The 15,963-nt window shown below is 44.0% G+C and overlaps 1 protein-coding gene across 2 annotated transcripts in view; it reads left to right on the top strand.

Moving 5' to 3' along the window:
* The window catches only part of CHST15 (carbohydrate sulfotransferase 15), a 48,410-nt gene extending 47,539 nt beyond the window's left edge, over window positions 1-871 (top strand). For both annotated transcript variants that reach the window (XM_069797178.1, XM_069797179.1), the window contains exon 8: window positions 240-871. In XM_069797178.1, the coding sequence (XP_069653279.1) occupies window positions 240-430 (191 nt within the window). In that variant the 3' untranslated portion in view covers window positions 431-871. The remainder of the gene's footprint in view (window positions 1-239) is intronic.
* The last annotated feature ends 15,092 nt before the right edge of the window (window positions 872-15,963 follow it).

The raw sequence follows: 15,963 nt of genomic DNA, 5'->3' as shown, positions 1-15,963 counted from the left end.
TATGCTGCTTGTTGTAAAGACGATTAATTAACGTGAAAGGAAAATGTATTATTTCCATATTTACTAACAGTGATTTATTTTACTAATCTAAGCCTGTATTCAATATTCTGAAACATCATCACTGCTAACGCAAATCCCATTTGTCTTCCCTTGGCAAACCTTCTGATTTAGTCATTTGTCTTCTTTAGCGTGGGCATTTTTGGTGAAATATTTTGAGGTAATATTCTGTTTTTCCACAGGACCTTTAAGTGAGAAACAAGAAGCTCTGATTACAAAGAGTCCTGCGTCAAACACTCGACGACCTGAAGACAGAAGCCTGGGACCTATGCTACCAACAACGAAGGCAATTTTAAGAGATTTCTATAGGCCTTTTAATACAAAACTGGCACAAGTTCTTTTTGATGATGCTTTTTTATGGAAGAGGACATAATATGTAAATTTAGTGCCACAAATACAGTGCTTAAAGGAGTTTTTATTTTTTTAAATTCTATTTTTGTGCGTGGATATTTACATTTTTTCCCATTCCAAAGAGAAGCCGATTGATGAGCTGAGACTCTCACCTTCAGTCAGCACACTTCATGACAGTTATACCACATTTTCCTTGTGAGAATGTAAAGCATCTTGCTTATCAGTTTATTGCAACTTCTTTTACCCCAGCAAAAGAGTAGAGTGGAAAAGCATTAGTACAAAGATGATGTCTTACACTCTCCACGGGGTTGTTGGAGTTTAACCTTCTCTAAGATGCTGCAACACAGAATTAGCATCAGTTTCCTACAATTACGCTTATAATCTCATTTTCAGTATACGTTATTCATTCATTTTTTCAAATTATCAATGTCATTTAGTCATTAAAATTTTTAATTGAATTCAACCTAAAATTTCGTTTCTTTTTGTCAGCATATTCACAAATGGTCTTCACTCGCACTAAGGTTTTAATGTTCCTTAATTCTGAAACAAAGATAAGGGATAATCGCATTTACATAAATTTCCAAGTCTAATTTATATCATCAAGATAAATAGGCACAGTTCTTGTAAAAGAAAATTTTATACTCCAGGTAAGAACGGATGACTGAAATCTAAACAACAGGCCACATTTAGTGTTTAGTATAACGAATCCATTGTCTTACATATTTTGTTCATGTAAATTTGAATACTTATCATTTATTCATATCATTCACATATTTTTCCCAGGAAACCACTAATGGGCTCGATGTAAAGTCCATTGCTGGCCATGGAGAGCTTTTACAGAGTTTTGTCTTAGGTCCTACACAATTACTCTTCTCCATTGCAAAGAAATATGCATTTTAAAATCAATATGAAATCTTGTTATTATATGCATAAATGGACAGGATGCAAAGTATCTTGTATCCTCATAGAAAGGATGTGTTACCTAATGAATTAGTTGCACATTATGTGTTACCCTCTTCAGGAAAGATGTCTACATCTAGTTAAAAAGGTTGAGATATGCAGACTTGAGAAAAAAAACATTTTAAAAGTTATAGAGAAACTTTGGTGTATCTGCAAGTTTTTTATTTGACTAAAACGGCCGGATTTCTATATAAACGCACAGTAATTCAATATTTGATTTCAAACACACCTGGTTAGGGGGACTGTCAGCTACAGTCTGCAGTCTTCCCGCAGGTGGAACTGGCCAGCCTAGTCTACATCAGCTAGGGACTTTTTTAAGAGACAAATGAAAATGTTGCATGTTGATAATTTCCTTTCCAGGGCTAAACTGATCGTTTCTTCCCTGCATGCATGTTGTAGTGGGTCAAATGAAGCTGGTATCTAGCTAGCAGGTATCAAAAGCCCAAAGAATTGTCTCTAACTGGCTTCATGTGCCCTTTTGACCTTTATGTTGGACCCCACAATACAGCTTACTGACAGATTCACAACTACGTTTACAAATACTAACGGATAACCATTCACCATCCTCCTCCATGGGCACACGTTATTCACCTCCTGTGTTTCTAAATTGAGAAGTAATGCTGAAAACTTTGTGAATCCTGAACATTTCACACACAAATATGACGGATGATGGGAGATTTTTTGTAACAGAAGTCCCTTTCTAGGTCCTTTGCCAACTGGCAATGAGCTGTTTAAAAAGGATTCAGTCTGGTGTTTGGAAAGCCTAAAATACGTAATTTAGGGAAGTAGTTCTACACAACCGGAACAGAGTAGTTCTAGTTCAGAAATGCTTACAGACCAAAAATGGTTAGAGAACTGAGAATGAACTGTTTTAGCAATACAAAAAAAGTATCATGGCAGCACGAAGCAGAAAATCAGAAAGAATACACCACTGTTTGCAAATGTAAAATTTTCTGTCAACAATTTATTTAACTAAAGACTTCTGTCAGCTGTGCTCTGAATTAGAGTCAACACTGTGTGGTCAGGATAACTATACAGAATGTTTGCTAACCTGATCAAATTTAACCTGGTCAAATATTTCCATTTAGTTATCAGCTAAAACCATGATCCAATGATAATATCTCACCAGCCCTAAAAGCTAATGAATGTATCCGTTATCATTCAGTGTGAGCATTAATGCCATGAACAAATGACACACACCAGTTTGTGCCACCTTGGTGTATGGTGCTGAACTCTTCATTTCTGCCTGCAGACTTCAGCAGCCCACCACTGTTCAGGGAGATTCTCTCTGCCCCTTGTCTATGTATATAATCTAAATCAAAACATTCTTCACGGTCAAAATTTCTGTTTTAGGTTGACTCATACCCACGACCCTGCTAGATCAAGACCTTGCCTAGCTCTGACTCAGAGGAAGGAGAAAAGTTGGAGGTTCCCTGTGCAAAGATGGACAGTGGTGACCACGTGTGCCCAAGGGTGGTTGAGATCAAAGAGCGAGCTGGTGGTCCGCTGAGTGTCATCATGTTGTGTTGTAGCACAGGAACACATGGGGAAGGGGCTATAGCTGCAGTTAGAAGCCCATGGTCCTTCTGAAAGTGAAGTCTCCAGTGAGGTTGCTATTATGTCTCCAAAATACGATCTCTTGATTTAACACATTGCAACCTTATACAGTTGGGTTGTGGCGTGACTAAATATCAAACAGTAGCACATTTATTATCAAGAGGGCATCGTAGAGGTAAGGATGCTGCTCTCTAGTCCAGACTGTAAAAATAGTATTGATCTGTTGACTCAGAATAAAATAGCATCTGATTTTCTTGAGTGATGTGGCAGCACTGGGTGTCAGACCCCTCTTCCTCAGCCACAGAGCCGTGTACCACTGCCATTCAGTGGCTTCACTCCAGTCTCCCAGCAAATCTCTACATAGGATAAGGCTCACCCCAAGTTCTTCCAGTTCCCTTTACCTTTCTGTTGACAATTCTAGTTGTGAAAAAATCCAGTATTATTGTTATTATTCACTGTAGCACTGAGTGGTCCTATATCCCCAGAACAGTATTTTGCTAAGAAATTGGACTTACTATCAAGACAATATATTTTCATGTTTGCCAAAGTGTAGCAGTGGCTCATTGCAAAGACCACAGAAAATGTGTGTCTCATACTGTGTTTTTACTCTTATCTCTGCTGAACAGAAGTAATGAGGCTAAGGTGCAGCTTTCCTGAGTGCAAAGGCACTGAGGAAAGGGTCGTTTCCAAATATTCTCACTGCTACTGCAGAAGAATGTGAAATGTGTTTTCTGTAAGACCTTGTGTGTTTGGGCCAAGCATCTTGGCTGGCTGGAAGAAGCACAGTAAAAACAAAGGATCTCCTGCTAAGAAAAACAGGCACTGGTTTACATGGAAAATGGTATGTTGTTATCTGTTGAGTCCAGTGCACTCACTGGCTTGTATGCTTCAGCTTAATAAACTGAAGATAAACAGTGAAGTTGTCACAGTTCTGAATATATCTTTCTGCCAAGAAATTAATCCATCTTCCAACTAAGCCAAACGCTCTTTTATTAAAGACAAGGCACAACAGTGTCACACAATGCTACTGCTGGTAGGTGCCCCTGCCACAGGGACGTTAAATGAGACATTTCATGAGCAGCTGTGGTTTCTAACAAAAAATGCTTGTGTTGCAGCACCATCTTGTGGTCAACACGGGCAATACTTCGTGCGGTGGACATGCATGGATTCTTTTCTACATTGAAAAAAGGCGGGTGCAAAAAGAAAGGAATAATTTCCACTTCTTTTCAGATGCCCACAGGAAGAAAAATTCCAGTGCAGCCCAGGAGTTAGGGACTCAACAGAGAAGCACTGACTCTGCATAGCCCCAGCATCATAGAATCGTAGAATCGTTTAGGTTGGAAAAGACCTTTAAGATCATCAAGTCCAACTGTTAATGTAACACTGCCCAGTCCACCACTAAACCATGTCCCTAAGCACCACATCTAGACATCTTTTAAATACTTCCAGGGATGGTGACTCCACCGCTTCCCTGGGGAGCCTCTTCCAATGCTTGACAACCCTTTCAGTGAAGGAATTTTTTCCTAATATCCAATCTAAACCTCCCCTGGCACAACTTGAGGCCATTTCCTCTTGTTTTATCGCTTGTTCCTTGGGAGAAGAGACCGACCCCCCCCTCACCACAACCTCATCCTTGCATTCCCTCCTGGGGAGCTGTTGCGGGGTCCTGCCTGTGCTGCAGTTTCCCACAGGGATTCACCAGCACAGACCGCCGTGAGCACTTAACCTCTGCACCGAGGGAATTTGTTGGGTCACCTTATTGCAGCAGTACTTCTAGTTACCAACAAGTAGTCATCTCAGAGCACCTGCCAACCCGCTCTCAGGTGGTGGTCTGGGAATCCCAGTTTGCAGAGATGCTACTAAGGGCTTTGATCCATACCATCTCTCTGACTGCGTCAGAGGAATGATGTCATCAGGCCAGGGAGATGCTCGCCTCTGCCGATTACAGCAAGGTCCTACTGGAGCCCCCTGCTTTTAAGTCACAGCTTCTGGGAAAATTCTGCCAGCTCTCTGTGCTCCCTCAATCAATACAAAGGCCCTTAAAATGATTGCTGCCATGGCAGGGGCTTAATGGACTGCCAGGCTGAAAGCTGCCGTTGAACATTAGAGGCCTGCTGTGTACGAATTAAGCCGCAGTTAGCAGGAAATAAGGTTTGGAAGAGACCAAAATAGTAATCAGCGTATCACGTTTCAGAGGAAAGACACCCTTGCTGTCCCTCACCCTCGTGGTTTCGGAGCATCCCTTTGCTGGGTGAAAGAGCTGCCCCTTCGAGCAGGTGTAGGTGTGTTGGGCTGGCAGGGGCCCCAGGGCTGTGCCAGGGCAGAGGGGCACTGGGCACACCGGACTTTGAAGGTGTCCATCTGCCTTCTCCTGGTATCACCCACCAAATGTACTTTTCTCCAATGACGGCTGCAGGAAGAGGCGGTAAGATTTGTGTGCACATCTGTACCACCATGACTCCTCTGATGCTCGCAGGGGTGAGAAGTCCCAGTCCCCGGAGAAAGAAGCCCCAACGGGTGATGTGAGTGCAGCTGGTACCTGGGTCCCTACCTCCAGAAGACTCATGTCCTTCATCTTCTGGTTGAATCCCCAAGCCACCGGCTGGATCCCACACACCGCAACGCTCCCCGTTTCCTGCCCCCCCACCCTCTTGCTCTCCTTCGGCTATGGGTCACAGGCATGGACATCTAGAGGAAAAATGCTGAAAATACAACTCTCAGAGCTTTAAAATTGCTGTTGAGTTACTGAAGTAGCAGTTGCTGCCATAATAACTTACTGCACGGCAGTGGTGGTACTGCAAATCTGGTGCACAGGACATCTTCCCTGAGGAAAACATAGGCAAGCACTGTCATTTACTATCAAAAGGAGGGACAGAATAATTCACAGTTCTTTCCTCAGTTTGGGTATGTCCCGCACACTTACAAATAATCTTTTCCTCTACTAATGAATGGGAATGAGGAAAGGGAAGGGTTGTGCTGGTACTCAGAGAATTGCAGTGGAAGAACAGCCTTAGAGCAGCTCCCAAAATTTTATTTATTTTAAGCTACAGAGGCCTAAGCCACAGATGACTTGCAAATAAATTGGGGCTTAGCTTTTGATGAAGTTAAAACCAGTGCAACCTGATTATTGAAAATGTTGGGTTTCTCAGTGACCAAAGATTCGGGGCTGTCTGCATCACACATGTAGTGAGATGTCATTCATCAGTGGCTGCTCACAGTTTCGCCAAGCAAGCTGGGTCTTCTTCCACAGTGAAAATTTGAAAAAAAAAAGAGTTTGTAGGAAAAAAAAAGTGTGTTTAAATTTTTCTTGGTTTTATAGACTTGCTGAACACATCTATAAGTCAGACAAGTGCACAATATAATTTAGATCATTCACAGCTTTTCTGTCTTCCCAGCTCAGCCCCCATGGTGACACACAGCATGTGTATATTTATTTGTAGGTATTACTCTGGGCCTGAACTGACTTCATTTAAGTGACTATTTCTTTCTCGGGTCTTCTATGAGAAGAGCGATTACCAGCTCCCCAGTCGGGGAACAGTCACACTGCTAGTAAATAGGCGTTAAAGCAGAAATACACTCAGATACCTCCAGCCAAGCTATCCCAGGCCTGGAAGAAGCCAAGGGTTGCCCTTTGTGCCCACGTGGCCCCAATTACCTGGGTGGTTAATTGGGTCTACACATGTTAGCTCTTCTCTAACATGTTGAAATCAGAGATAGAAAGCAATGAAAATTTCTCTCCATTGATCCAAGCAGGGCACCCAAGCGTGGCCCTACAGCAGGGCAAGGAGGCAAAGGCTGCGATACAACCCCTACAGAAAGGGATGGAGAAGGCGGGGGAAATAAGGAAGAAATCCTGCAGTTGAGTCAAATGAAATCCTGGAGCGGTGAGACAAATCGATTGGGCAAAATTGCATGGAAGAAAGTAAACCCAAGCAAGGTAGGCAAAAAATAGAAGAAATTGGACAGAGAACTAAGCAGAAAGAGATGTACGGCTATCAGATGAAAAGAAAAGATGGCTATTTTTTACCATCTGAAAAGGCTTAGGAAAGGAAAATAATGATAAAGTGGAGAAACTATGTTGGCTTGACTGGAAAGGTATCAGCTGAGCCCACTGGAGACTTGGCTTTTGTTGCGTGTTGCACTGGGAGGTCTAACTTCAGTGTCAGGAGGAACAGGGATGGGATCCGCAGAAATGGGTTCCTCACCTCCCTCTGCCTGGCTCATACAAGAGTCCAACGCTTCATTTAGGCTTGGGAAGGAGCAAACTACGTTAAAGGGAATAGAACAATTATTGAGGGGGAAGGGCTAAAATAAGAATGGGAGCTACTTGACTGGATTGAGAGTCTGAAAGAGAGGCTAAATGCTGCATTTATAGCTAAGAAGAGAAAAGGGCTGGCATTAGGAGAGTTCTCGGGCATCCTTTGTCCCTGTGTGCAGGCTCTAGATGGGAGGACCCATCCCAGAGCAGGACTCTGGTCCAGAGGGTGTGTAACAGATGGCAAAACTATATGCTGCTTTTTTTTTTTTTTTTTTTTTTTGTGGCTCTGTTTGTGGGAAACCACGTTGGTGATTTTAAGTGGTAGGGTGCGATGATGCTAATGGAAGCAATGTGGGGCAGGAGCAGAGAGGTGGGGTGCAGCACGACACTTGCCAAAACCCAGCTGCCTGCACATTGCCACCCCATCCCCTCCGGCTGCAGCTTTGAGGGGGTCACCAAGCATTTCTTTTCCAGGGGTGTAGGTAGGACCAGCAAGAAATGAGGCGTGATGAGGCCAGCAGCATACCACAAGAGGGCAGGGCATATCTGGAAATTCAGCTGCAGCTGGAAAAGCTGGTGTGCAATGGCCAGACCCAGCTCCGCTGCCCTGCAGCACAGCCACAGCAAAGGACACAGCAAAAGAAACCCGGGGGAAAAGGAGGGACATGTCTGATGGTGACTGCAGCCAGGTGGGCAAAGCCTGCTGCCTTGGCTTGCAGCCTACCAGAGGTTCTCTCACAAAAAGCTTTTATCAGAGATTTCCCCAGAATCGCACTGAGCAGTGGAGGGAAAGAGGTTCTCATGCTACATAACACAAATGCATAAATAACTCAACATAACTCATATGTAACTCAACATAACTCAATATAACTCATATATAACTCAACATAGCTCAGTATAACTCATATATAACTCAACATAGCTCAATATAACAAAAAGAGCACTGGGAGCAAAAGGACCAAACCATGCCCAGCAGTACAATTTACATGCAGCATGGCAGCAATGCTATTTACATAGAGTCATCAGCATCATGATCCCCCTTCTCTCTCCTGCATGAGCCTACCAGGACTGCGGTAGTCCCACACCTTCAAAATCACTCTGATCCATGCTGCCCAATAAAATCCCTTCTCAAACCTCAATGCAGCTAATATGGATTTTGAAAGTACCAAATGAAAATCCCACTTCCTTATTGCAATGGGCAAAAATAAGCCCAACTTCTTTAAGTTTAATATTTCAGTGGATTATTTAGTTATCCTGTAGCATGGTATATCAGGAAAAGGTCATACAAACAATTCACCCCCACTGAAAAATCCTTCTGTGAGACTTGCACACTAAGCAGTCCAGTCAGGTCAATATTTACTGCATCATTAAACAACATTTGCTAAGTTCTGTGTTGCCTCACAGTGATTTTACCAAACTGAATGGTGTTGAAGCATCTTTTGCTTCTGTAGTACTATCAAAACAAGAAAAAAAATTTCTTAGAAACCCTATATTTAAGTAACACCTTCCAACCAGGCGCATATGAGTCAGTCCTTGGCGGTGCTGTGTCATATGGCCCATGGTGAATCCTGGAACATTTTTTCCCAACCCAAAGCTAAGCGTGCATGATGTCTGGCCTGATTCAAGAGTGACTATGTGCCTTTCTGAAACTGGATTACAAAGTGTATTTCATTGCAGCAGATGGTGCTGCAGAGTAATCCTGTCCTAACTGTGGCTGAGCTTTTGTAATACTGTATTTGAGAAGTACTGAATTTATACATTTACATTGAGCTGCTTTTCAATAGTTTTCCTTTCTTCTATATGTGCTACAGAAGTGTATATTACTTAATGAACACGCCGGTAGGTACGCCTTGCTGTATAATTAAAGGCTGGGGGGGCTGAAAGCAGCACAGCGTGAGCTAAGACAGGTATTTGAATCAGAACAATTCAGCAAGCAATCAAAATCCTGAGCTTCTGAAGCCAAAAGGTTCAAAGCACTTGGACTAGCATAAGTATACTAGCACGAGTATGATAAAAACTCAGGAGGCAGAAGCGGTAGGTGTCCAGCACCGCAGGAGGCAGGATTTGCTGAAGTTAACTGCTGGCAGAGCCAGGAAATTGGGAATTTTAACACTGAAGTTCAGGAACTGAAGTGCTGGAGAACTGGAGAAGTTGGGGCAGAGAGAGATGAAAGGCTCCAAGTGCAGCCCTAGCAGGGGTGGGGATAAGATGATTTATTTTAGAGAAACTGTGGCTTGTGCCAGAGTGGTTTGGTCCTCCAACTGTAAAAGGAATGAACTAGACAGAAATGTTCACTGTTGTCTTGACAGGTATCTAAGAAATTTTAGACTGTAAATGTTTAAAATTTGAAGTGCCCTCAGCTGTGGGTGTTTAAAAAATCTCTTGCTGCTCTTAAGACTACTTTTTTGAAGAGTTGCATATTATTTACTTTTTTCTTTACTTTCAAGAATGCTGCATCAAGGATTTGCCCCAGACAATAAAATGCCCAGCTCACTGTTGTAGTCGTCAAACCTAAAGGAAGATTTTAATGACCGTGTCATCCCCAGACCCCCATCAGACCTCGAGGAAACCTCTAACAGGATAGACCTGGGCTCACCTTGCCTGGCAAACATCAGGAGGCAAACCAGCCACATTGGCTTGGCATTTACACCTAAACTAATATTCGCCCTGAGAGGAAAAGGTCACCAAAAATTCCTTGTCTCATGAGGTAACCTAGCACTGGACGAAAAATAGAAGGCTACTTAGGAAACCCAGCCTGTGACTGGGCAGGAGACCACACGTAGCTCTGGGTGAGAAAGGTGAAGGATAGTCTAGAGAGCTTGGCAGGGCTTGCCTACAAGCAGGGAGAGAAATTCCTCTGCTGCAAGGAACTAGCCTGGTATTTGCTTGACTGGTTGCTTTAAAAGGACAAGGCAAAAGGGAATATGAGGAATGTAACTGATTAGAGTAAGTAGCTTGAACAATATCCTGAGATTTTTTAATACACGGAGCTTTTTATAAAGCTTTGTGTAGGTAGCCAAAACCTGGTTGTCTCTAAATCCAAGAACTAAGAAAACATTGGGGGGGGGGGTGTGTTATTATTTTCTATACTTGGAAACATGCACATTGTTTAGGAAGTATAATTTTGTGTGCTTCTCCCCTATAGTCATTCCCTTCCCCTCTTTTTCCTGTGACTGATAAACAGTTGAACTAGATCCTCACTGCATTTCAAAAATAAATGTGCTATCGCACTCCGTCTATGGCAAAAAAAGGGGGAATTTTCTGCATTAATAGTGGAGAAGACCAGAAATCTATAAAGAACGCAAAGCTCTGAAACAGTTTCCATGCCGAGGTCCAGGCTTTTAGATAGCAGAGTTAGTGCTGTGATTAACAGCATCAGTTACCAGTGCAGCACCTCAAGTTTTCTCTGTGACATCTTTGCAATATTAATATAGATACAGGAGCTTTCAGCATTATGCTATGCAGTCTTTTAAGAGGTCTTCCAGTTGACATGATGTTACGCTATCTACCATGTGCTTACAAAGAAAAAAACTCAATTTACTAGAGGATTTTACAACATATTGTCAGCCTTACCATGAGGAAATATCACATTTTTATTTAGCCCCATTCAGGCCTGGTTTTCCTAACAGGTTTGTCGTACTTTTCCTCAGAGCGACTGATTTCTAGACCGATGCTGCAGATTTGCTGCTCTGGAGCTCACACAAGTCCCCAGAATAAGCTGAGCTGGTTCCTGGTTATCCTCAAAGCATTCTCACACTAGCCCAGTTTTGATGAACACACGTAACACAAATAACATTGGCTTAGGTTTGCAGATTAGGCTGGTGCAAATACTTGCACCATGCCTTTCTTCAGGATGCCACTTGAAGAAATCTTCAGTATGATGAATATCCCCTAAATAAAGCGTAAACTGTCTTTAAACACAAACCCAAGATTACTGAGCCCAAAGGTGACCGTGAAGGCTCCCGCCAGTGCCAGCACGGCTGCGAGACAGCCAGGCTGGATGCCTGGATGGGGACCTGGATTTGCTACCTCACAGCATGTTTTAATGCCAAAGTCTTTTCCTGCACTCTGTAACACATCAGGAAGAATATTAAAGTATAAATATTTTTTCCCTGAATTACAGTATTTCAAAGTTATTCCGTGTTTAGGATAAGCAAAATGTATACATTGAGTTGCAAGCCCGGAGAATATTACACAAGAAAAGCATCTCTGAGTGAGTCACAATAGGAAACTTAGATGCCTAAAATGTACATGTAGTTATGTTCACTGCAGTTTAAAAATCATTTCACATGCTTAAAGTCAATTTGAATAGGACTGTAAGGGGCAGCAACACTTACTTCCAGCATCTACTATCTTGTTTTTATAATCTATTGAATATATTTGGAAGAAGAATTGTTTTCAGGTTCTTCCAGCGTGAAAATTAGGTGAAACCCATCCCAGCACAGAGGAGCTGAAGCCCTGCACTCTCCTCTGCATTGCAGCAAGCTGGTTTGCATACGGGAAACTTTCTCCTTCTTGAAGTGTGCAAGGCAGCCCAAGGGAAGAGCAAAACCACCTTGCATCCTCCCGTGTGATGGGCACTGTGCTCCTCGGCGAGGGATGGAAACGAGAGAAGACCCATTACTTTCAGGCTGCTCCTCTAATCCAAACGGTCCCTTTGCTGCGAGGTTTTTTTTTTTCTGAGCGAAGGGAAAAATCCGTTTGGCCGGCATCGTTTCCTCGAAGCGCCAGCTATTTGTCGTGCTTTTGCGTTTGCAGGCTTTATGGCACTTGCGTAATGGACGGTTGGGTTTCAAGGCACTCTTAGGAGAGGCGGCAGATACGGAGCACGCCACCGGTCGATCCCATCACGGATCCTAACCGCATTAGCTGCCACCGTGCAGCCACAGCTGAGACTTACGCACCTCGAGCTGATTTTTTTTCCTCTCCGTTTGCACATGCTGCTCTAGTTAAATGCTTGCCAACCCCTAGCCCCACTGGTGGAGAGAGAAGTGGGACCTGGGGACAGCGAGGGCTGAGTGGAGCTGAGGGGGGTCCACATCAGCCATCCCCTCCCTACCTTAAGTGTGAACTGGTTCTTGCTCTGATGGTCCCAGCCTGGAGCTTTTCTGGGGAGGGGGGAAGTAGCAGGAAGGTTTCCGGCAGCAGCGAGCTGTGGAAATGCTTTGGAGCAGGGTTCCGTGCAGACAAAACCCCAACTCGGCTGGTCGGCAGCCCTTGTAGTAAGGATTTTGTTGCTTGGTTTGAGGCCAGTAGTAATGGGGACTTAATGGAGTGAGGTCCTCTCGCTGTTACCCCTCTCTTTGGAGCAAGAGGGAAGCAAGCAAAACTAAAGCAGGGTATCTATCTGGAGCTGTCAGGGACCTAGCAGCAAATCTGTGATTTCTGCTCTGGTACATTTGCGTGCTATCTGTCTCTGATTGCTGCGTGTCCAGATCAACCTGCAGAGAAGCATAGTTTTGTTACTTCAAAGGATTTCTTACTGGCTAAGGATTAAACAAAAATTCAATCAAAATCACAAGACAGTATTTCAGCTGCAACCGCTTGAACTTCCATTTTGAAAATAAAGGCTACACAAAGTAACATTACAGACTTTGCACCGCAAAATGAAAAGATGTACTGCAGTCACAGTAAAACAAGGGAAAAGAAGATTCTTCTACATGCTACCCCTACAGACACAAGCCGTAGTGAAGTGCCAGGATCTGCAGAGTCTGTTTCTGCCCTCTGACACATTTATGCACGCTGGGATGCGCTTTGTGGAGATGTAACTTCTTGGCCCTGGAATTATTGCTTAGGAAATAATTCTACTGGCAACCCACTGCAAGGAATAAAATCCTCCTCTGCCCCTTCTGAGCACAGGCTGGTAAAACCCAGCAGGCAGAACCAGACGGTGGGTTTCCAAGGACTAGGAGCAGGAGCTGCAGTACTCCTCCGTGGCTGTCAGCCTGGGTGTCATATATGCGCAAGTCCCACATTGGGTAAGAGAGGGTGCCGCTGCATTGCTTCCCATCAGCATGCAGATCCCTTTCAGAGATAAATCCCAGATGTGCACCACGGGGTATGCGGGGTGGCTGCACAGGGACAGCAGGAGAAGGTGAGGCAGTGCCAAAAATCATCCGTGGAGAGAACAACAGAAGCTCCCGGGAAGCTCTCCAAAGCTCTGACCTGGGCCTCCTCCGGGCATTTCTTTTGGTGAAAAGAGACTTTCTTTCTTCTCTACCGCTGTGCAAGGGTGGGATGGCACGAAGCCCGCTCCCTCGGTCTGCAGGGAGCAGAAAGTCGCGGCTGTGGGAGCTGTTTCCCCGGCGGTGGTCCCACCACGCGCCCAGGGAAGGTCACAGCTCAGCAGGTCCTGAGCGAACAGATGAGCATCCAACACATCTGCTGGGAGCCGTCTGGTGAGTGGGAAGGTGCTTGGCTGCTGCTGGAGGGGCATTGCTCCCAGCAGAAACTTGTTTTTACCCACCAGCAAATCCAAACAGAAAGCGTGGGTTGCTGTCTCGGCCATGTGAGTCGATAGGCTGAAGTGGCCTAGTTTTATACAGAAGCGGCACTTTCAGGTGAAATGTTGAATCTTCTCAACCCCAGGAGAACACGGCTCATCAAAATTTTATATGGCCTTGGGATCCTGGTGTTTTATAAACAAGGCATTTCCAGATGCATAAATGAGAAAAGACTGGAATATCACAAATTGCTCGTCCAGGGAAAAAAAAATAAATGAAGAGAGAAAAGCTCAGGAACTTACTTAAAATATACAAAAATTTATATACACGTTTGGGAGTTTTATCCAAGAGCAAGACTGTTGCTCTTGCAGGGAACTAGAGTAACTGGGATTTTCCCACGTCATTCCTTCTCTCTTCCTGGGGTACTTTTGAGTTGAGGTGCTGAATGTGTTGCTGGAATAGGCTGTGTAATTTTGGGGGGTGTAAGTCACCTCCAATGGGGTTTAAAGGACCATTCTGAACTAAACATCCACCTATATGGCTACCTTGCATTACATGGGATGGGACCTGATGACCCGAGTGGTCCCTTCCAGCTTCTCATGAAAGAAAACTCGTGAAGGAAAAGTTTGTTGCTCTAGGGCTGTTTTTAATTGCCATGAGGAAGCTGTCATATGGGAAAGGAAAGATTATTATCAGTCATAATACTGTAATGCTAAAAGAAGGTTTGATCTTTTTGTACTTATCATCTGCCTCCCTAGTGAAAAATAACATGTTTTTCCTTTACATGAAAAATAGAAGAAAGCAAAAATTACTATTTGTGCTGAGTTTTTTCCAGTCCAGCTATACAAAAAGTCATTTTCCAAAACTGCAAAATTTATTTCAAGTCTTTAAGGAAAGAATAAGAGATCTTTGGGCTGGTACTGCTAAAGTACTCTAGGGTCTTTAAAATGCTGCATTAATTCCTGTGCAATCTTTTCCATCCTTTCTGGATATCCTTGTAATGATTTAGATTGCTTTCTCTATTACCATTATTGATAGCCAGGAATCCTAGGGAAGGAGTAAGGCCCTGCAGTGCTTGTCGTTGTGCTAACGGAGTAGTAGGGGCAGCCCCCGCTTAGGGTCTCTCTCTCTCGTACACACACACGTACACAACACACACACGTACACACAAACACACACACGGGCTGATGCTGGCATTTCCTAACTTCTGAGACTTTTTAATCCCAGTGCTGTTTTCAGTATGGGGGTTGGGTATCATATAGCCATATTATCCTTGGCAGGCAGTTGCATAAAGATCCTGATCAAAAGATCATTGCAAGTTCTGGAAAAAAAAAAAGTTTTCATTTTAGAAGAACAAAATCCTTGACTCCTTTGGATAACCCACTTCTAGCACCTATTGGTGAGAGGCTGCCCCCCTCTTTGGCTTGGACCTCACAGTATTTAACAGGTACAATTGCTCTTCTGGCAGCAATATTGCAGTTCCTGGCAATTTTCAGAGCCTCTGATATCCTGTACCCCACACAGCTACTTAGTGAACCTGGAGGTTATGGAGTGCTAAAAATCAGGCAAATGTTTGGAAGTGTGCTTGCTTGGAAAGGCTGGGCGAGGTTTCCATGTCCTGCTTCTTCCACATGCCACTTGTTGTCTGAAAAAGTTCTGATCGGGTTGTTAAATCACTCTGATGCTAATGTGCTCCAGGTGGTCCTCCGCTGCTGGGAGCTGACAAGTGTTTCATCACGGAGAGACACAGCAGTAAGCGCTCACAAAATGGAAACACTGCAAAGGCTGCCAGTTGTCATTTGTTCAACAAGCAGAACGGTCAGCGCTGCTTATAATGCACCACCACGGCTCCGGTGCAATCCCCGAACCACAAGCAGAACCCCTGCAATAAATACAAATAAAGCCAAGAAAGGGCTGCTGAGATGTAAATAAATAAAACCATCTGCTAAAAATTGACCTCACCTCCCTTACAAAAGCCCTCCCTAAAACGGAGGGTGGCTGCCAAATGCATGCGTGCTGCTTGCCTCTGTGCTTCGGGAACCGTGATGAACGGCATTTACAGGCTCGGAGTGGATCATTCTGGAGTCACTGGCTCTGCAAGTGGATCCTTTTCGGTTCAGGGCTTGAGCCTGAGTTGTAGCACCCTTCTGGGTCACCTCGGTTAGAAGCCTGGAAATCAAAAAACAGGTGGTGGGATACGTTGGCTGACAACAGGCTGGATGCTATACCCATTGCAGTAGAAAGCCTAAAGTGTTAACTTCTCCCTGAAGATGCTTGGTGGCCAGCCCCAGGCTCTGGTTTCTTTGCAGAAGACTTTTACATAGCACAAGTGGATGG

The sequence above is a fragment of the Haliaeetus albicilla genome, chromosome 11 (genome assembly GCF_947461875.1).
Source record: "Haliaeetus albicilla chromosome 11, bHalAlb1.1, whole genome shotgun sequence".
NCBI lineage: Eukaryota > Metazoa > Chordata > Aves > Accipitriformes > Accipitridae > Haliaeetus > Haliaeetus albicilla.
Note: the sequence above shows the minus strand (reverse complement) of the source record. Positions and strands in the feature narration are given on the sequence as shown.